At 44.4% G+C, this 21,366-nt stretch overlaps 1 protein-coding gene across 1 annotated transcript in view; it reads right to left on the bottom strand.

Annotated features, from left to right (window-relative positions):
* Positions 1–256: 256 nt before the first annotated feature.
* Positions 257–21,366, bottom strand: part of TNFRSF19 (TNF receptor superfamily member 19) — an 87,093-nt gene continuing 65,983 nt past the window's right edge. Inside the window, exons 6-10 of the mRNA XM_059995708.1 lie at positions 10,269–10,433; positions 9,658–9,783; positions 6,259–6,361; positions 5,264–5,669; positions 257–704 (exon numbers count right to left, since the gene is read on the bottom strand). Of these exons, the coding sequence (XP_059851691.1) occupies positions 672–704; positions 5,264–5,669; positions 6,259–6,361; positions 9,658–9,783; positions 10,269–10,433 (833 nt within the window). The 3' untranslated portion in view covers positions 257–671. The remainder of the gene's footprint in view (positions 705–5,263; positions 5,670–6,258; positions 6,362–9,657; positions 9,784–10,268; positions 10,434–21,366) is intronic.

Here is a 21,366-nt window from a genome sequence, read left to right as displayed (position 1 = left end):
AACTAATTCGGCCGCTGTTCACAAGACAGTGGCTGAGGCGAGAAGCCTCAATTCTGCAAGATTTGGTCTCTTCTGATTCCCAGTTAGGACAGTTAACATCATCTAATAAACCCAAGACTCAGGCAGGCCATGTGAAGTCAATTCTAACCTCCTATGCTAATTATTTAGAAGATGAAAAGGTGACCTTCAGGAAATAAAAACACTCCCTTTTGAACCCATGCTACCTAAAAACTAAGGTAACTCATCTGACGCCGACTTTTAGTAGGATATCTGAAATTATTTCTGGAAAGAAAATGTAAATGAAAATTTTTACTCTGGGTCTTCAGTCTTGGCAAACCACCTCCACCACGAAAAGAAGCATGAATGCATTTCTGTTTCTCGTTATACCCCTAAGCTCGGTGGCTGCAAACTTGGCCCGTCAGTCTCTGAAGTCAGCCTGTAGCGTAGAAGCTTCTTGTGTAGGAAAGATGCAAAGTCTCAGAAGTGCCTGGAGTGTATTCCTTGAGGTCTCAGCTTGCAGCTGGTCTGGCTCAGAAGCAACCGGTTGAAAGGCTTAAAATGCCATCAGTGTGGTTCAGATTTACTTTCTTCCCCCAGAAGCCATGCGAGGTCCAGACGGTGCTGAGTCCATACGCAGAGGAGTGGCTGCCCTTTGGGCTCCACACGACACTTCACTGCAGAAAGAAGCAAGTCCTTTCGGCCTCCTGAAACGGCGACAGAAGGACAGCTTTGAACACAGCGCCTGACAAATTAAAGCCCTAAACTGGGACTGTAAACATTTACGGTGCTTAGCTTCTACTAATTGCGCACATGAATTCTATAATATATGGACGAGAAGTTCCTGTAAGGGTGTCCCAATATCAGGTACCCACGTACTCTGAGAATAAAAACAAAGATTTCCTAACAACCCACAGTCACTCCATATGTGCAGACCTTAAAAGATGAAAATGTGCCCCAAACAAACTGTATCAATGAACAATTCTTTTGCTGATTTTCAACCTCAGTCAAACACTTAACGCTTGTTTCTGTGTTGCACTCCTTTAAAGCAGCTGTAGGTAAAGATTTTAGGATTCTTTAGTCTATTCTTTAAAAGAACAAAGATGGTTAATAATTAATGCTATTCTTAGTCTTTGAATTTAAAAATTCTGTGAAGCCATTGGAGAAAGTTTAGAAAGAGTCTGGGAATGAGACTTCTCTTATAATGACCTCCCTGGAATATTCACACATACGTCACAGGGCAAACGTCCTCGGGAGAGAGCAGCCTTTAGATCTGTCCCTTATCACAAAAGCACAGTGACCTCACTTTGGGAGGGGGTGAGGCTTGGGTCACCTGCGTGTTATTGTACGTGAGTGAAACCTTCATTCACGCCATAACCCTTCATTAACTTACCACTAATTTGGCATTAGTGACATATCAGACACGTTTACAGAAAAAATTTTTTTCAAAGGTCTAAGGAGATTATCTAGAAATAGAAACTTCTGAGGTTCTCTCAATAATAAGATAGTTTTATCAAATATATTGATCAACTGATATGATAATAACAACCATATTAATGCTACCAGGGAGGAAAATTATACTTAATTGGCCAATAAGGAAAAAATAGAGATGTTGATAGACTGAGAAACTAGAACCCAGGTCATCTCATATCTTTTCTAGCATTCCTTCCATTATTTCATGTTGACATTTAAAATGTTGGTTAAGAAACACCACCAAAGAAAGCTTTTCCTGTTATTAAACAGGCTGGCTTCCTTCTCCCAAATACCTTAGCAAGTGATGTCTCAGTATCTTAGACCTGGTTCCCTTCTGGGGAGGTGTGTTCAGGGAACATTTGATTAAAATGGAATCATACGGACTAAAGACAGCTCTCACCCCTATTTGCTTTATCCCGAACCATATCATTATCAGACTCTGGGTGGCATTAAACTACCCACAGGAAGACTACCGTGTAAAAATAAATTTTCGGAAACAAATGCATCACACATTAGAGATCTGAGCCTCACACCAAATACAGACAAAAGTCCCCTGGTGCACTTGGCAATAAATCGAATCATCACACTGTACACCTCTAACTTCTGCTATGTTATATGTCAATTACATCTCCATAAAGCTGGGGAAAAAGAGTGAACAGAGGTTAAAATACAAGTGAATGAAACTTGTATTCACGTGAAATAGAGGTTAAAATACAAGTGAGTGCCTGGGTAGGAATTTAAAGTTTCATTGAAAATAAAATAGAAATAAATTGTTTAAAAAGGGGTGGGGCTGTTTTGGCAACAGCTGCCCTCATCCACCCCCTGAACAGAAAACAGTGCCCTCCTGAGTTAGGAGTGAGCCCACATCAGGGGCCAAGCTCACTGCACTTGAACTTGAGGAGCCAGGAGTCCTGCCCTCTGGTCCATTAATAGAAAGCTTCCGAAATCAAATTCTTTTTTTTTTTTTTTGCAGTACGCAGGCCTCTCACTGTTGTGGCCTCTCCCGTTGCGGAGCACAGGCTCCGGACGCGCAGGCTCAGCAGCCATGGCTCACGGGCCCAGCCGCTCCGCGGCATGTGGGATCCTCCCGGACCGGGGCACGAACCCGTGTCCCCTGCATCGGCAGGCAGACTCTCAACCACTGCGCCACCAGGGAAGCCCTGCTATTTTTAATTATATGGAGAAAATGGAAATGATTTACATTTTAACAATCTCTTTCCTGAATTCAGGATGTCTTATTTAGATTTGCCAAAATTATCTAATAGTTATAAGACAACACATCTTGGAAAGCCTATAAAAACCTTTCATTAATAAATTACATGGAGTGGGGCTTCCCTGGTGGCACAGTGGTTGAGATTCCGCCTGCCAATGCAGGAGACACGGGTTCGAGCCCTGGTCCGGGAAGATCCCACATGTCGCGGAGCAACTAAGCCCGTGCACCACAACTCCTGAGCCTGCGCTCTAGAGCTCGCGTGCCTAGAGCCCGTGCTCCACAGCAAGAGAAGGCACCACAATGAGAAGCCCGCGCACTGCAAGGAAGAGTAGCCCCGCTCACCACAACTAGAGAAAGCCCGCGTGCAACAACGAAGACCCAACGGAGCCAAAAATAAATAAAATAAATAAATTTATAAAAAAAAAATTTGGTGATGTCCTTAGCCACTGAAAACTACCTCAAAAATAAATAAATAAATTACATGGAACAAGCTGTATGTAACATTTCTTCATTCATCTTATATGTATTTACAACTTTCCATCAGACTTTGAGTTGAAGGTATCTTTATGTAATCATAATTACCTTGACAACTCTCTATGAAAAGAATTCATGTCATGATGCACCAATCGTACACACTGAACTACGTTTCCACAATTCTGCATCCATGTAGCTGGGACAAAAGGGCTCATCCACCCTACCTCCACCTCTTCCATAACACAGACAGGACAAAGGGCAGGCTGGGTTGCTTCTGACACGACGTGGCTTCGAGATGCTTCATTCCTTAGTTTTAGAATTTACACCACAAAACTGGGGACAAGCTACAAAATTAAGACGAGCAGTAATTCTATTTACTGACAATACTCGGAAGAACTGTAGCTAGTGCGATGGTAGCACCGTCACTGCAGCCACTCAGACTTTCTTCTGACAGTGGATACACGAGAAGGTGAAACAGATAGTTCGTGAAGGTAACACAAGCAAGTTTATCATCAGAACCAAGTGACTTGATGGAAAAGAAACTTCAGCACTTTGTAATGAAGACGTGACTCAGATGAAATATTAAGTGTCCTAAGATGTTCATTTTCGAGTGCGTGGCAAGGCTTCCGACTGGGATGTTGGGATTAACTGACAAAGGGCCCCGTATCCTGTCTTCCGCGTCCTCCTCTCACCCGTTCTCGGGGCTTGTTAGCTGCTCTGGGCTGCTGGGGGTTCTCTGTCCAAAGGTCTGTGGGCCACGTCCATGCTGAGACCTATATGCACCTAGGCCAACTCTTAAGTCTTTTCTTATTATCCTCATGAACAGTGTGAAAATCAGCGGCTGGCCCCGAAGAACAAGGTCAGTGAGTGAGCTTTCCAGCCACAGAGCTGCACAGTCTGGGCTCTTTAAACGGCCTCATTTGTTTGATCTTCCTCCGTTCATGGATCTCTTCTTCATTTCCGTTATTATAAGAAAACCAACATCGTTTTTTCTCCAAAGCCAACAAATGTTTTCAGTACAGAATTCCCTGTACATGCTTTATAGATTTTCTTCATAGTTAAAAAAAAAGTACTGCAGGTTTAGATGCACATAAACCCACATATGCGTTCTTAGAAGGAACGATCTCCGTCCACACTGACTTTAGACTCTTTCTGACTTTATTAGACAAAGACAGGACGTCTCAAGGAAACAGAGGTGCTATCCAGGAGCCCGCGCAGCGTGCTTGTGGCCCATCGGCCGCGTCCCTGATCTGGGGCAGGAAGGACCGAGGATGAGAGCAGCCCTGTCTGTGCAGAACAGGGCTTGCGGGGCCTGGGAGCCCCTGTTGCTGTGATTCTGCCCTTTCATACTCAAGGCCGGCATCGTTCTTCCAGAAGAACGTACACCAACAATGTGTGTGCTCACATTCAGGGAACGCTTGTACACACCAAGCCCAATTCAGCAAAGGCCACCTCCTCACCTGGACGAGAAGGCAGGGACAGGGCCCAGGGGCCCCCGGGGTCAGAGCCCACCTCGCTCAGTCACCACCTGCCCCACCCCAAAACCTGATGTCAGACCCTTCCATCTGGAAGGATCTTCTGCTGTATTGGGTGCCAGATCACAACCAACAATCAATTTCCAACCAAACTGATCAATCAGTCAAAGCAAAGCGATCTAGAAAAACCAGAGAAAGAGAGAGGAGGGGAAAGGGTAGCCGTAGGGGACCTGAATTCTCATTAACTTGACCGTGAATGGACAGCATATAAGTATTGGGCATAAGAACATCACAGAGGAAGACAAAGGTGAGGAACTGCTTCCAAGATGCTCCCATAACTAATTCATCTCTCAGCCAGGATGGTGCTGGGGTGCGGTGCTGGGTAGCTGGAGTGACAAGAGGAGAAAAGAATGCGGCTGCCCTGGATGGCCTTAGAGATAAGCTGTTAGTTAAAAAAAAAAGACTCCTGAAATTTAATTTAAATATATTCTCCTATAACATACAAGAAGTTATGAAGGATGGAAAGACCTTCTCCCCAGGTTCCCCCACATTTAATGGGGGACAGAGTCCTGTTCCCTCTGGGCTTCCTTAAGTCACTGCTGTGCCCACACCGAATCCGTCGCTGCCTTACCTGGGGTGGCGGCTGAGTGGCCAGGTGATGGGCATCTCCTCTCTCCTGAGCCAGCTGCTTTCTGGCAGTGAGCGCGTCCTGAGTTAGCGCTGGTTCTGGCACTGAGTTGTTGAGTCTCGAGAAATCAGTAGTTTCTGTAAAGCTTTCAGGGTGAGCTTGAACTGGAACTGCTCCGCCCACCAGACCCCGACTACTGTTTGAGTCCAAGGATGCTGAACTTGCACTCTCTGGATTGAGAGAGTGAACGTCTTCTCCAGGGAGCTCAGGATAAGAAGCGCAAGAAGAGATGTCGTCACCACAGCTGGGATTTTGCATCAGCGGCCAGGCGTCCGAAAACTCGCCACAGACGGACCTCGGAAGGGACCCAAAGAAAGTCGGCACTGCTTCCCCCGCTGGACCTGTGTCTCTGGACACATGTTCGAAAGAGCTGTAAGTACTCTACTGGGAGAAAAACCTACTACAAAGCAACATTCCAGCTATGCTTTTCAGTTTTCTAGATGAAATAAACAACAAGTTATTGAGTCAGAATTCTCACACTTCCTTTGTTATAAACTTCCTTCAATACAGTAAGTTAAATTACTATGTTTACTTTAAAACCAAATTTTTATACCTACTTCTAACCAATATAAACTTAATCCGATGTCTAAAATAGGCAGTTTCCTGGGTCTTAATTGAGTTCCTTTGATTGCTGTTCTAAAATTCTCTGAGTATGTGACATGCTAAAAATTACTTACGGATGATGGAAGTGTCACAAATCATGAATATAAGACAAAAACAAAATTAGTGGAATATAAAGAATGTTACCCTGGCTATCAGTAACCCTGAGACACTTACCTAGTTCTTGCCAAAGTTCCCACCCCCTACAATGTCTAGAATGTTATTAATGACACTAAAAAAGTGATGTCCCATAGTTTCCCATGAAAACTGGTACGTGAGTAGCCTGTATATTTGCATGCGGGAACACGAAATTATATAGATTAAAAGCACCCATTTACCTGTCCTGAAGAATGGCCTTGGAGTGCACCCTACAAGCAGGAGTCTCCCGGCCGACGCTGCAGGCCCCGTCACAGCACGGGGATGGGATGAGATGCACGGGCCCTAGGAAAGCCGGCAGGGCTGTGAGGAGCAGTGCTTGTTTATACCAGTTCAACACTGCTCTCGAAAATTTAGCTATTCCCCTTTGGGTGACTTTCGGGGGGAAAGGGGTTATGAGGTTTAATGTTTTCTCTTTTTTCTTATCTTAAAAATGATGGACCACTTCTATGAAGGACCCGGAAGAGTCAAATTCCTGGAGACAGAGAGTAGGATGGTGGGTCCCAGGGGCTGGAGGGCAGGAAGAATAGGGGGTGAGTGTTTAAAGGGGACAGGGTTTCAGTTTCGGGTCGTGGAGAAGCTCTGGGGATGGTGGTGATGGTTTCACAACAATGTGAACGTGCTTAATGCCCCCCAACTGTACACTGAGAAACGGCTAAAACGGTAAATTTAAGGTGATGTCTATTTTACTACAATGAAAATAAGGATGAAGAGGAATGATGAGAGGGTACGTGAAATGAGACTTTCACCTGTGGCTGACGAGGGCGGAAAGAGCACAGGGTTTCTGCAGAGTGGGCTAGCCATGCGGCACAGAACATACACGTCTAAACCCTTTAACCCCACACACACACAACTTTTTGTTTTTTTACTGCTAGGAATGTATCTTAAAGAATAACTATCTACGTGCACACAGCTTTGCAAACTATTATGTTCACTGAAGCGGTATGTATGTTTGGTTACAAAGATAATACACATTCACTGAAGAAAAAAACTTTAAAAACAGAGAGATTAGATCAGAAATTAAAAAATGAATCTTCCTTAATTCCATAAGCTGCAAGACACTGTCCACGTTTCTGAACAGCCTTCTAGACGTCTCTCTCTACATATACAGACATATGTAATTCTGATTTTATAAAACTATAGATATAGTAAAACATACAGACAAAATTAGGAAATGAGCGTTAATCACACTGTTGTGTAAGAGAACATTCTTGTTCTTAGGAACCAAGCACTGAAGTAAAGGGACACCTTATCTGCAACAGATGTTTCTCTTTTTCTGGCTGCACCGCACAGCTTGTGGGATCTCAGTTCGCCAACCAGGGACTGAACCCAGGCCACAGCAGTGAAAGCCCAGAATCCTAACCACGAGGCCACCAGTGAACTCCCTGCCACTGATTTTTAAATGGAAATTTAAAAACTGTGTGCATGTCTATGTAAAGCACACAGTTGGCCCTCGAACAACATGGATTTGCACTGTGTGGCTGCACGTATTGGAGGATTTTCCTCAACAGTAAATACTACAGTGCCACACGATCAGTGGGTATTTGGCTCCGAGGATGTAGGACGGATACGGAGAAACCGTGAACACAGGGAAGCCGCAGATACAGAGGGCCAACTCTAAGTTACAAGTTGATTTTTGACTGGGCGGAGAGTGGGTGCCCCTAACCCCCAAGTTGTTCAAGGGTCGACTGTGTACACCCACCATACTTAGAAAGAGATAAAAATGATACAGCAAATGTGGACATGAGATAAAATGTTAATACTGGGGGAATCTAGGGACAGGGTATGTGGGAATTCTTTGTCCTATTCTTCCAACATTTTTGTAAGTCTGAAATTATGTCAAAATAAAAGTGAAAAGAAAACAGGCACTGTCACTAAGGAAGAAGCAATTTATATGATGAGCGACACTGAACCTGGGCGGGTGACAGCGGGGGCGGGTGCTGTCCAGTCTCTGTGTTCTGTTTCAACAACGTGCGACAAAGCCTTCCACGTATTTAATCTTCCTTTTAGATAGAAGTGACGATGAGGCAGAGTTTGCACAAAGCTGTACTTGATCACATTGAAACCCAAGTTTCTCTCTCAAGCAATCCTGTTTGCTAACTCTGATCTAGGGGCAGCGCCTGGTGCAGCATCTAGAAAATGCGGTGCTTGGGCCGCCTTGAGAATCACCAAGGCATCGGTGCTGTCGGGAGCTGAGTCTACGATCTCTGCAGGCAAAGGCAAAACCAGATGCACGCATGCCATGGCAATCCCATGTTTTGTTCTTAACCCTAAAGCAGAAGACAGTAGTGGCCAGTAGAGAAATAATTACGTTGAAGATGCCTTATCCCACATATTAAATATTAGACTGAAAAGCTGAACCCTTCAATTTCTTGAAAAGAAAGATCGGACAGTTCTGAGACAATAAGCAATTGAATTGGGAAATGTTTAACTTCAAGGAAGGTTACAGGAGACAAAATGCTGCTGCGCTATTGCAACCACAGGTGCCGGGGGACCCGTGAGGGGTGGATGGGGCAGGTGGCGGGCAGGCTTCTGGAAGGGCTGCGGCCGCGTCGATTTTTACTTTGCAGAGGAGGTGAGTTTGTGGGGACAGGGGCAGGAAGTGTGCCAGCTGGTGTGACCTTTGCCCGTTTTTGCCCACGTTAGAAACCAAGTCCATCTGAATCACAGGCAGACGCGGCTGTGTCATGCCTCACAGTTATTGCTTTTTCCCAAAGTGAAGGTTTGTGGCCACCTTGTGTCAAGCAGGTCTGTCGACAGCATTTTTCCTACAGCATCTCCTCACTTTGTGTCTGTGTCCCATTTTGGTAATTCTCACAATATTTCGAATTTTTCATTATTTTTTCATTATTATTATATTTGTTCTGCTGATCTGTGATCAGGGATCTCTGATGTTACTACTATACTCGCTGAAGGCTCAGACGACGGTTAGCATTTTTCAGCAATAAAGCATTTTTAAATTAAGGTGTATACATTATTTTTTTAGACATAATGCTGTTGCACACTTAACAGACTTCAGTACAGTGCAAACATAACCGCTATATGCACTGGGAAAGCCCAAAATATCACGTGACTCGCTTTACTGCAATATTCACTTTATTGCAGTGGTCTGGAACCGAACCCACAGTATCTCCGGGGTCTGCCTGGACTTCCCTAAACTTTCACTTCTGTCAATAACCCCAGAGGCAATTATGGTTTGTGGAAAACCCTGCAATAGGTCTCCCTCCTCCCTCTTCTTTAAGATATCCCAAAACACACTAAGACACTTACATGCAGGTTCAGATGGAATCCACCAGACAAGGATGGAGATGGATCCCCTGCTCTACAAAAGGCTCATATTATTTTAAATCAATTCACCCCAAAATAAAGGCAAACTTGCTTAAAAAGTTACTGAGAAATTCTAGAATTTTAATGAGATGCTTCTTTTCTGTTAAATACTTAAGAGACACAAAACATCCAAAACATCAGGGGACAGGGGAGAACGACTGAACTAGATTAGCTTTAACTAGAAAACTGAGTGGGAGCAGTTCTTTGCAGCTTCAGGGCCTGCATTCCTAGTGGCCCCCAAGCGCTGAACTTACCGCAGGTCTGGGCCGAGTCCCGGTGGCACTGACAACAGGCGTGGGGCGCAGGGCCGCTGAGCCGAGGTCTGTCGAAACAGGACAGTTCAGAACCGTTGTACTGCAGGTCCTGTGCCCTCAGGGACCCTGCGGAGGCCGAGAACTCCGTCAGCAAGACAGCTTCCCCAGGAGGAGCCCACAAACATCCCAGTGCAACCAGAACTACCCCGGCTTTTGCAGTTATAAAGGAAAGGAGAGCTGTTGTTCACATCTAAAAATACTTCTTACACGGAAGCAAAGATACGAAACAATCGGTCAAGACAGCTCGAGCTGTAAGGTACTTGTGTTGCCAGAGCTCAGACGAGCTGTGTTTCTGCCGAGGGGCGGGGGTACCCCTGCCTCCTCAGGTCCCCGGGAAGTGATGCTGCCCAGTGGCCGCGCCCTCAGCGCCTTTTGGCAGGAGGCCTCTTGGGGAGCAGGCCCCTGGGACGCCTGTTTCCACGTGCTCTCTCTGTCCCTTTGGCTGCAACCTGACTCTCCTCTTAGGTTCTCGTCGAACACCCGGATGGCAGTGATGACCAACAAAACACCCTCACCAAGACGCTAAGACACAGAAAGGGCTCAGAACTCACAGCTGGGTTTCTTCTCCATAAACTGCCGCTTACAGTATATGACGCAGAGGATGAGCAGGGCCAGCAGGACGGTGGCCAGGGCGCTGCAGATCACGGCAGCCAGGGCCGTGTCCCGTGGGCTGGAGGCCGTGGACGGGATCCTCACCAGGTTGACCTTGCTGGTACCTGAAAACCACGGGGATGGAATCAGCACATCTCGACCACCCAAGGGACTCAGGTGCTCACACTGAACTCGGGGTCCCCTGCAGCAGTGGCCTTCATGCAACATCGATGAGACAAGGGGGAGGTGTTCTAGCGGGCTCAGACTCTCCCTCCGCCTGGGGGATCGCTTGAATACCGCACCTCTCCCTGCGCCTCTCCTCTGTTCCCATGACACCAACCACACGCAGCCCCGACACGTGTGCTGTCGGGCCCGTTGGACCAGAACCATCTGCGAGTTGGGAATCTGTCATCTTGCTCTTCCTCCCCAGCACTTGGCAGTGTGGGCCGCAGAGCAAGCACTCGATATGCACCCTTTAATTGGAATTAGACCTTCTACAGTTTTAAGCAGGCTGAACTAAAGTATGCTTTGGGGGTCCACTTTAGGGGAAAACCAGGACTTGGATCATTCATAACCTCACAGCAGGCCCCCAATTTCTGAGACAGTGAACATTTTTTAACGCCTTAGCTGTTAAATTACTGAACAACACCTAAGTTTTGGAGAAAAAAACCGAACACTGTTGTGATCTCAGATTGACAGCACTTCTCAGTTTGGACGAAGCACATCTTGAGGGCCGTTTGCCCCTGTGTCTCACGGTGATGGTAATGGACTTGGCAGCCCTAGAGATGACAGGCTGGTGTCTGCATCTGTGCTGCACACGGCACAAAAGGCCACCTGGTACTTTCTCCCCACCCCTGAGTGCACAGGCCCCACCCCTGACTGCACAGGCCCCACCCCTGAGTGCACAGGCCCCACCCCCATCCCAACCCTTGAAGCCTGGTTTCCACTGTACAACCCCTGCGGCTAGAGCCAGAGAGAAACTTCAGGGTTGACATTATTGAATCATAAAAATACGACCGCAGGAGCGATCGTTTTGGAATGTTGAATCTTGGTGTATCTACACTCAGTGATTCTGGGCCACCCTTGTACACGTTTCTTATTGCCCCTGGGAAAGGCACATAAACCATATACCTTGGACCTGGATGAATAAGAATCTTAATCTAATCATACATTTTGAAGGATATCTGTTTGTAAACATGTGTTAATATTCATAAACAAATAGCGCTTCTAGCTATGTAGACATAGTGTCATAATCAAATCGCACACGTTAGATGTTCATCACACAGCAAGTTAAATAGATTACACCTCTGACCTGATAGAGATGAAATCTAAACCTGAAACAGCCTCTGTCGCTGGACAAATTCACAAGAGGACGTATGAACACAAGCACAGCTGTGCAAACACTGGTAAGTAAATACACGAATAGGAATTTATATCGAATGCAAGTAAAATCGTGGGCTACGCTTGGGAAACATTAAGTATTACCTGTTGCGACCAAATGGTGAAGTTGATTTATGTTTGTGAGAAAGTGGTTTAGTTCAGAGTGAGATCAGGCCCCTTAGCTGAAACTTTCCACCAAATAACCAAGCTCTAGTCAATACTAGGCTTTAGCAGAACTGTTATCAAAATGAGACTGAATACATTATTTGAGTCGAAGATAAAGTTCCTGACTACGATGTAAGGATTAAGTTAAACTCATTGATCAATGGAGTATTAGATATTCAGAAAAACCCTACGAGGAACCAGGAATTCAGGTTAAAGTAGAACAAGATTAGAGTCTTCTGGGTTCTTATTGTTTAAAACCTTTCTAAAATGGATGAGTCAACTTCCTTGCCTTCACAGAAAAGGAACCGTTTCTAACATAAATCAGCTGAAATGCCCTCAAATGGGTATATTTGTAATTTGGTGGTTGGTGACTCAGGGCTCATTTTCCCCAAGCCAGTCAGGAAAGTCTTGGTAACACATATCTTTCCAAGGAAGCGCACTAATACTGTGATATCAGTGCTACTGAGTTGTCATACTAACATCCATTTTAAACATAATTACACCAAATAAGCTACTTCTCTATGCATTTCCCAGGCAGGAGCATCTGAAGACGAACAAGAAAATACAGACATTTCACCTCTCAGTTTCTGACATCTATATACGAAAAGGCATCTTGTTAATGCAAACACCTCTCCCAAGAGTCCCCATGGGAAGCACGCTCTGAAAGCCACATTCTTGATTCTTGTTTATATGGACAAGTTTATGACAACCCTGACAGCAAACACCATCTTTTTTTTTTTTTTTTATGGGAAATGGGTTCATCATTCTCAAGTTTGTCACATCAGCAATGCAGACGTAACTACAGAAGCTATGAGAGACTGGGCCGAATATCACTAGATTTTAGAACTACCCTCAGAAACTCATTCACATCAGTTCCCGATAAAAGCCTATCTTCTTATCATTCTTTTGACTTGAGCAGTAAAAACAGAGGGAAGGGAGCGGTACCAGCTGTATGACGTGGCTTCTACCCTACTAAGTCCTGGCTCAGAAAAGGACTTACTGACTACAAACCAAAAAAGATTGCTTCTCTGACCTGTCGTTGCTGCCATGATACTGAGATTCAAGATTCTTTCCACCCACGGCTCTGACTCAATTCCCTGGCCAAGCACCTCGATGCCTACAAGGCACCTCACCCTCACCTTGCTAGGATCCTGAGGGTACTTCCAAGGAACCAGGAATAGGACTACCCGTATTCTCTGGAAAGTTCTAACTTTTCTGGAACACAAAGGCACGTCTTACCCTCACCAATTATCAGATTCCTCCCTGATCTCAGCACTACCCTTTGGCAAGTTACTTCAGAGTGAGAGCTGTTTCTTCACTTAAATTTTACGTTACAGGACACACTGTACGTGGGTTCAGTTTCACACTGAACATTTCAGTGGGCTCAGCTCAACTGGACGATGATGTACTGAGTGTCTGTAGCGACTAAGACGTCTCAGTCCTACAGGGCACGACGTTCGCTGAGAGAGGATCTGAACAGATGAGAACACGGGGGTTACCTGCAAGGCCTGGCAAGTGTTTCTATAAGGCCTGCTCCCCCCTTTGGAGTGGGACAAGGTGAGTGAATCCGAGTAGCTGAGACACCCTCCTTGCACCTCAGCCTCCAGAGAGCTTCAGAACGTGGCTGGGGAGACGTGTGTGTCGGGGGGGTTTGTTGCCGGGCTCCGACTGCTTTCAGGAATGTCCGAGCAAGAGTTCAGGCCGGAGTGGACCTTTCCTCCACCTGACGCTGACGTGCACCTCCGGTGACCTCACCCTCCTGACGATGGGGTGAAGTCCGTTGACCACCCTCTATTTACAGAGGAGAAAACCCAGACTTTGAGGGACTTGCTCAAGGTCACACAGCAACATGCAGGCAGCTTGAGAACCGGAACCTGGCCTTCGGATCCTTTCTGGTGGACCACCCTGTCCAGGGATGCAGGTAAAACATCTGTCAGGTAACGACAAGCAGAATGTGGCTCATCTCTGTGGGGAGAAGCTGGCCGGGCCCCAGAGAGACCACGGGCCTCCTGATCACAGACCTGTCCACGTGTCCAGGTGTGCAGGTGTCCAGGTGTGCATGGAAGCTGGTTCCACTTGAGGGCCTCTGGCCCAGCGTGGATCTCAGTGTCGCACGATGAGCTGGGCAGAGGGGAAACTCTACGGAGGGGCCTGAGTCTGGAATGGATTCGAGGGCGAGATGGCAGGAGGGGCAGTGCCCAGACGCCCTCCACTAGTAACTGCAGCTCTGCTTCCTCTCGAGCCCCCTGCTTGTTCAACCTCACGCCTGAGTAGGCTGTGTTTAAAAACCTGCTGAACAAAACCTCCCTCTCCCCAGAGCCCACTCTCCACAGAGGGTGCTAAACAGGGAGGACGGAGCTGGTTGGCACCATCTGGCCCCTCCCTGAACCTCAGCCTCCCCAGGGACGATTACACAGGGGCTCATACGTGGCACCGAGATCCACTGCGAGGGGCCGTGAGAACTTCTCTCAGGGCGGAACGAGCTTCCATGCACGCCTGCACACCCGGACAGGTCTGCGCTCAGGAGCCCGTGACCTCCCTGTGGCCTGGCCGGCTTCTCCCCACGGAGATGAGCATGGTCTTCACAGCAAAGAACAGGATTACGTCAGACGCTGCATGTCACTTCTCTGAACTTTACATTCCCAGTCCAAGCTGCTTTCCCAACTCCAGAGTCACACACCCAACGGCCAGCTGGACGTCTCCACATGGATGGGGAAGCACCTAAGCCCGGCATATCCAAAAACGAGCTCTCCACCACCCCGCCCCACCCTCTTCCCAGCACCCGCCCTGCGCCCCATGAATCCCTCCTCCCTGCCATGGCCTCGGCCTGCAGCACCCTCCCCGGGCTTCGAGCATCACCCCTCCACTGCTGTAGCTCTTTTCTCAAGTGTCACCTACTCAGTGAGGCTTCCCTGCCGAACTCCTTCAAACTGTCACCTCTCTCCAATGCCCCCCGGCTTTCCTTTCCTCCCCAGCACTTGCCACCATCTGACATTTCATATATTTAACTTGGGTGCTTCCTTGTCATTCTTCCCTGTGGTGGGAGCAGTACAGCCCACTCTGCTTCCCCAAACCCACCCCCTGCCTTGTGCTGAAGCTGGTCCAGCAAGAGGCTACACTTCCCAGCCTCCTTTGTAGCCAAGTGTGATACGTCCAAATCAGAGTCAAGGGGGCCCGGGAGGACGAGCAGAAGGGATGGGGTGGCATCTGCGTCACCTCCACTTTAGGGACAAATTACCCCAGCGTCCCCTTCGCTGGGGCTGGAGCTGCATGTGGCAGCAGCCCAGTCTGGGTCCTATGGGTGAGGAGGACAGATGAGGAAGCTACCCAAAGGCTGGCAAAGCAGCAGGGGCCAGGCGCTGGGCCTCTGAAGGACACCTGCGGCACAGCTGCTCCACCAGCTGCACCACCTGCACGGTTACAGAACAGAGAGGACCTGCTGCCTTCCAGAGGCTGCACTACTGGGGGGCTTCCCTGTTACAGCTGCTTAGCCTTGAGCACAACCAATTAAATCCCTCCCTGAAATACAGGCTCCACAAGGGCAGAGATGTCATAGGTTTTGTTCACCACTGTACTGATGATACTTACAAGAGTTCTGGGCACACAGCTGGTGCCCAATAAATATAAACGATGACACGAATGCACGTCTGTGAAAGAAACTGGAAAACCCTAAGCGTTCCCCGAAGTTCGTTAAGCGGCAAACTGTCCAGTCACTGAGCTGAGATTATACCCACAATGCGTGTGTCCTTCATCCCTCCACCTCTGGCTGGTGACAGTACAGGTGCAAACAGCTGGGGGGAAATAACAGTTTCGTCTGCAGGCACTCACTTTACGTTATGTTAACCTGACTCTGGGAGAAAAAGCAAGGGTTGCTCAGACTTATCAATACACAAGCCTTGAAGGTCATTGGCGATAACCTCAGAATGAGAATGAAACAAAAATTTATCTCCCTCTATTCAATCTGAATTAGCGCCCCATGGACTCGTCAAAAAGGGATCTTATTTAAGTGATTATCCGCCAAGTGTGATCTTAGTTAAACATCCACACTTAGCAACAACTGACTCATAGTGAATTACCAAAGAGGCCAGAAAAGGAGAGGACCTTCAGGGGCTCCGTCACATCTCCCAACAAAAACTGCTTTGGTGTCAATTTCAGAAACTGACTGTTAGGCAAATTGGATCCAGGGAACGATGAAATCGCATTCCTATCATTTTACCAAATTAGGCATCTTTATCTTACATTTTTACCCACGCCTTCCCCCTAAAACCACTCAGAGGGATGGAGAAAATTACATGAACATTTAGAGATCTGCTAACAACAGAAGGCCATGAATTTTTTTTTGTAGAAAGTCATCCAAATTATCATCAACATTATCACAGACACCAAACACCTACAGAGGGCCGGCCTCTTACTACCCACTTGTGGAATGTCATAATAATCCTTCACAGCGCGGGTTTTACAGATGAAGACGTCTGTTCAAATCTATAAACAGTTTTTCATTTAAACCACCATTGGGTATTCATATTCTGGAAAGCAAACCAAACTACAGGTTCCTTGGTCCGTACTGCGTTTGGCTGGCTTCTTTGATTTCAACATGAGTATATTTTTACAAATTGATTTCTTTCCTCATTTTCTTCAACCAAATTTACTGTAATATAAAGTATTCAACAATTTGAATACAAGATAGATTATTTTTTAAAAATGAAGACATCTGTACAAATCTTTAAACATTTGTACATCTTTTGTACATTTGTACATTTGTAAATCTTTTCATTTAAACAACCATCGGGTGCTTGAATCTAGATTTAGGCCCGATTTGTCCGTCTGCTCTTTTTAAAAAAATTAAGCTATGCTCCTTCCAATATTCCAACAATATTGCTTAGAGCAAAAAATATACTGTGGTGTGAAGGACTGCTAGTTCAAATTTTGTACAGACCAGTAAATTCTACTTAATTAGCTAACATATACAATATAACTTGACCTAACTTAAAACAAACAGAGCTTCACAAATTCAACCTCTCTTGCCCCAAGATTAAACAGGCTCTTGCATGTTATTGCAGCGAAAAAGAACACATGGCTCCTTAAATTTATTTTTTAAATGTTCTTTGTAAGGTCTATATGGTAAGGTCTATATAGAACTAGGTGAGCGTCAGATAAATAGAGTGGGGAAGAACCAGTTGTAAATGAACTAATTATGCTTTCTGTCTGGGCTTCCATGTTTAAGATCTCACTAATGCCTTGTGTTTTCATCAGAGAGTTCACATAAGAAAATAATACAGCCGGTGTCACACTGTGTGACAGATCACTGTGGGAACTCCAGCAGCACTGGGAATGCGAGCCTTTCCACTTGTCGATGACCCTGCTTTGGCACATGCAACTCAATTAACGATTAGTTCAGGAAGATAAGCTTACAATTTAGACGTTTGCGAATAATTTTCAGTAATATATTTTATCTTTGACTTTTATATTTCTTTCGAGTAGAGTACACATCAATCCATTGCTTTCTGTGCTCTTTCCTCACCACAACCACTACCAACCAAAAAACCCCACGTTGAATAACTGCTTAACAAATTTAAAACCTGATGAATCGATTTCTAGCTATGTTCTTTCATTAAAAAAATATATTAATGAACAGCATTTTGCAATCTTAACTGAGGCAAGGATACAGTCCTGGAGTGTAAGGTTTATCTTGTTAATCTAAACTGGTTAAACAAAAATATCTATGGTAACACTCAATGTATGAATTCCAGATGTACTAAAGAAGTCTGCCAATAAACAAAATAGTTGGATTTTTTTTCCCTCTTCTAATTTATTTGTTTATTGAGGTATAGTTGATGTGCAGAATTATATAAATTTCAGGTGTAACGATGTAGTGATTCACAATTTTTTAAGGTTGTATTCCATTTATAGTTATAATAAAATATAGGCTATATTCCCTGTGTGGCACATTATATCCGTGTGTCTTATTTATTTTATGCATAGATCCTCTTCTAATTTAGATGAGGGTATTGATATGCAATTATGATTTACATTTTTTTTCACCTCCTCCCCTTTCTCTTGCCCTGCCTGCCCCTAGTTAAAAGGGACACACACATTAAAAGAAGGCTTCTATTCTTTTTTTTTTTTGGCATTTGAAGTATCCTTGGTTTTATTTAAAATAATAATAATGATGATGATAATGATGATGAAGGAGGGGCAAGAAGACATGATTACATTTTATTTGACATGCTAGAATAGCACTGTTCCTTTTTCTTTCCAAGTGGAATTTGCTGATTATGGATAACAAAGGAACATGTAAAGAAATAATATCAGTAATTTATTTCTGAGAAATGAAGACAGAGAGTATCAAAAGTGTCCCTGAGTATTTTCTTCTGATTTTTTTATAGACCTAATAAAACTATTTCTTACTTTTCTAAATGCAAAGTATAAAGAATATAAGTAAATATAAAGTATGGTTCTTAGCCTCAGGCAAGTTATAACCCAGCCGGGAGGAACACACAGTGTAATTCTTATTCATGGAGATATCCTCACCTGAATGTGCCCAGGTTGTTTTTTTTTGGCCAGCCATGGGGATAAAAGTTTGTTAATGAGGATGTTGGAGTACATTGTAGAAGAGGCTTGAATCCTCAGTGATGTCAAATACGAAATGGAGTATCTAAACTGAGGGTGGGCAAACTTTTCCTGGGAAGGTTTGCAAGCACTCAACTCTGCTATTGCAGTGAAAAGGAGCCACAGACAATATGTACATGAATGGCTAGGACTGCATTCCCATAGAAAGAGCCGTAGTTTACTGATCCCTGCTCTGCATCCTCTGCACTGCCTACCACCAGATTTCATTTATCTGTTGAGATAAACCCTTTGGAGTTCAAGCCACCGGCATATTCCTCTGAAATAAACAATAAATAAAACAGTCGGATTTTTAAAATCCATTTTATATCAAGCACTCTGACACTGGATGTAACGTAATGTAAAAGAGTGAGTCTTCATCTTTTTACTTATCTTTCATTTTAAACTTTGGTCTTTGAACTATGTGGTTTGTTTTTCAATAACCGATAAAAAAAACATTATTTGAAAATGAGATTTTTTTCTGTTTGCACAGAAAAAAATATATTTTTTAAACTGAATTGATTTTTTTTATTGTGGTGAAATATACGTAACATAAAATTTATATTTAGTGACACTGAGTATATTCACAACATTGTGAACCATCGCCTCTAAAGTGATGGTTGTCCTCCCCCTTTTTGCCCGTGTCTTGGTAAACACTAACCTGCTTTCTGTCTCTATGAACTTGCCTACTCTGGGTATTTCATATAAATGGAATCATAAAATATCATGTGACCTTCTGTGTCTGGCTTCTTTCACTTAGTGGAATGTCTTCGAATTTCACCTACGTTACAGCGTGCATCAGAACTTCACTCCTTTTTATGACTGAATAACATTCCACTGTATGGATGGACCACATTTCGTTTACTCATTCATCAGATGGTGGATATCTGAGTTGTCTCCACCCTTTGGCTACTATGAATAATGTTGCTATGAACATTTACGTTCAATCTTTTCCCATATATGTTTAAACTTTTCACGAAGATACACAGCAATGGTTCCACATGCTATCAAAAGGTACGTTATTGTTATTTCACTAAGGAATTAAGTTAATCAGTCACTCACCTATTTAATGTTACTACACTAAAGCATTAAGTTAATTAGTAAGTCAGGAAATAAAAACAATTCCTGGGCAAACCAAGAGAAGAGTGGAAGGAGACAGCGCCAGAGAACTGGTCAGGATCAGTGCATGTGGGGATCTGTAAACCATAGTGAGGAGTTTGAATTCTAGTCTAAGAATAATAGGAAGTACTCAACGATCGCAGAACACATTTCTAGCAGCAAATGTCTACATTTAAAAAGATCTGAAATCAATAACCTAATGTTTAACTTTGTGACATTAGAAAAATAAGAGCAAACTGAACCAAAAGCTAGCAGATGGAATGAAATAATAAAGATCAGAGCAGAGACAAATAAACAGAGAAAAACAACAGAGGCAGTAAAACCAAAAGCTGGTTCTTTGAAAAGATCAACAAAATTGATGAAACTTAGATTGACAGGAAAAAACGGGAGAAGACTCAAATAACTAAAATCAGAAATGAAAGAGCAGACATTGCTATGGACTTTACAGAAATAAAAAGGGTTATAAGAGAATATTATGAACAACAAATTGGATAAACTAGGTAAAATAGAAAAATGCTTAGAAATACACAAGCCAACAAAACGGGCACAGAAGAGACAGAAAACCAAAACAGAGAGACTATTATCTCATATTCCATCTCATGACAAAGAGATGGAATCAGTAATCAAAAACCTCCTGACAAAGAAGAGCCCAGAACCAGATGCCTTCACTGGTGAATTCTACCAAATATTTAAAGAAAAATCAACACCGTTCCTTCTCAAACTCTTCCAAAAAATGAAGAGGAAAGAAGAGTTCCTAACTCATTCTGTGAGGCCAACACTATCCTGATACCAAAGCCAGATAAAGGCACTAGAAGGAGAGAGAACTACAGATCAAGATCCCTTACAGATATAGATGAAAAACCCCCAACAAAAATAGTAGCAAATCAAAGTCAGTGCATATTAAAGGATTATACACCATGACCAAGTGGGGTCTATCCCATGAAGGCAATGATGATTAATCATAAAAAAAAATCAATCAACGTAATACACAATAAAAAAATGAAAGGGAAAAAAAACACATGATCATCTCATTTATGCTAAAAAAGTACTTGACAAAACCCTAACCCTTTCACGATAAAAACACTCAATATATCAGCAAGAGTCCTTGCCTGCGTCTGCCCCGAGCCGGCGGTTCTCCGTACACCCAGCACCCAGAGAGACATGCCGTGTGCCCACAGAGCAGATGCGGGCAAAGCGGTGGTGGCCAGGCTCAGACTGGGCTGCTCCGATCCAAGCAGATCTGTTCAAATCCAACAACTCTTGTAATACTTTCAGGTCCTCCTCTCAGAACACCACAGCTGCCCCAAATCCAGGGAGTGCCACCACGAGGCAAGTGGCAATGCTCTGCAGTCCACAGCCGGTCTCTTGGGGATCTCCTCCCCCCTTCCATATCTCTGCTGTTAAGAGCCTCAGGCCTGGAAACATCTCCACTCCCCCATCTTCTAAACCCAAGTCAAACGGCATGCAGACGTCCAGTATGGCAAGGATGAAGCAGGTCTTCATCGAATCTGCTAGTTCCACACCTTATTTTATTGACACAGAAATGCTGAGGATCCCAAATTTGATTGCTTTGAAGAGCATGATGAATGCCAATATTAAATTTGCTGGAGTTTTATGTACAAGATGAAGACAGACAACATTTAAAATTACTTAAGATATGATTCCTTTAAATGTGGCTTAAGAAATACGGACACTTAAAACTCTACCTTGAAATAAGAATAGATTCTGTCTTACCTAGAGATAAAGGATGGAATGTGGAACAGAGATTCAGTTTTCATTCGGTTCATT

Source organism: Delphinus delphis, chromosome 18, assembly GCF_949987515.2.
Source record: "Delphinus delphis chromosome 18, mDelDel1.2, whole genome shotgun sequence".
Taxonomy (NCBI): Eukaryota; Metazoa; Chordata; class Mammalia; order Artiodactyla; family Delphinidae; genus Delphinus; species Delphinus delphis.
Note: the sequence above shows the minus strand (reverse complement) of the source record. Positions and strands in the feature narration are given on the sequence as shown.